Source organism: Galeopterus variegatus, unplaced genomic scaffold (genome assembly GCF_000696425.1).
Source record: "Galeopterus variegatus unplaced genomic scaffold, G_variegatus-3.0.2 Scaffold9960, whole genome shotgun sequence".
Taxonomy (NCBI): domain Eukaryota; kingdom Metazoa; phylum Chordata; class Mammalia; order Dermoptera; family Cynocephalidae; genus Galeopterus; species Galeopterus variegatus.
Window position 1 is genome coordinate 25,173 of NW_007736071.1, and position 611 is coordinate 25,783.

The 611-nt window shown below is 39.9% G+C and overlaps 1 protein-coding gene across 1 annotated transcript in view; it reads right to left on the reverse strand.

Moving 5' to 3' along the window:
* The window catches only part of SLC22A2 (solute carrier family 22 (organic cation transporter), member 2), a 32,432-nt gene that overhangs the window by 21,715 nt on the left and 10,106 nt on the right, over positions 1-611 (reverse strand). The window contains exon 4 of the mRNA XM_008593999.1: positions 213-381. Within this exon, the coding sequence (XP_008592221.1) occupies positions 213-381 (169 nt within the window). The remainder of the gene's footprint in view (positions 1-212; positions 382-611) is intronic.

The following is a 611-nucleotide window of genomic DNA, read 5'->3' on the forward strand; positions in this document are numbered from 1 at the left end:
CCAAAGTGAAAGGACATTTGATTTCCAGAGGGGGAGACAGGTTGAAGCTTATTATGTTTATCTCTGAAACACGGAATTGGGCTTCCTGTAAAATAAGCCTGGAAAATGAAGAAAACTTCAGAATTTGGAGGCACATTGTACATAGAGAAGGCAACCTTTTCAGCAAAATAAGTTATTTCAATCTATCTCCTTTTTGTTTCAAATGGACTTACCAGTAGTAGAGTAGAAAGCAGAAGTTGGGCAGAGTAACCGTGAGCTGCAGCCACCTCCAGTGAGGAAGTGCGTAGGCCACCCCGGCTAGCACCAGGAGCCCAATGGTAAAGACGACTTGGTAATAGATACCCACCGTCCTCCGATAGTTCAACCCAACAAATTCTGTAACTGCAGAGAGAATCCAAATGGTCAATGCAATTCAGTACAACAGTGAGTTGGCTGTTCAACTATGAGGAAACTAGAAGGCCAACCTCAAAAATATAGTCCAAGTTCTAGAATTTTCTACGCAGCTCTCTAAACAATTTAAAATGTTCTTTGGAGCTTATGTTGTTATAATTATTTCTGTTGTATTAATTAATATAAATCTTAGAATCCCACATTAGATGGGATGAAAGGCT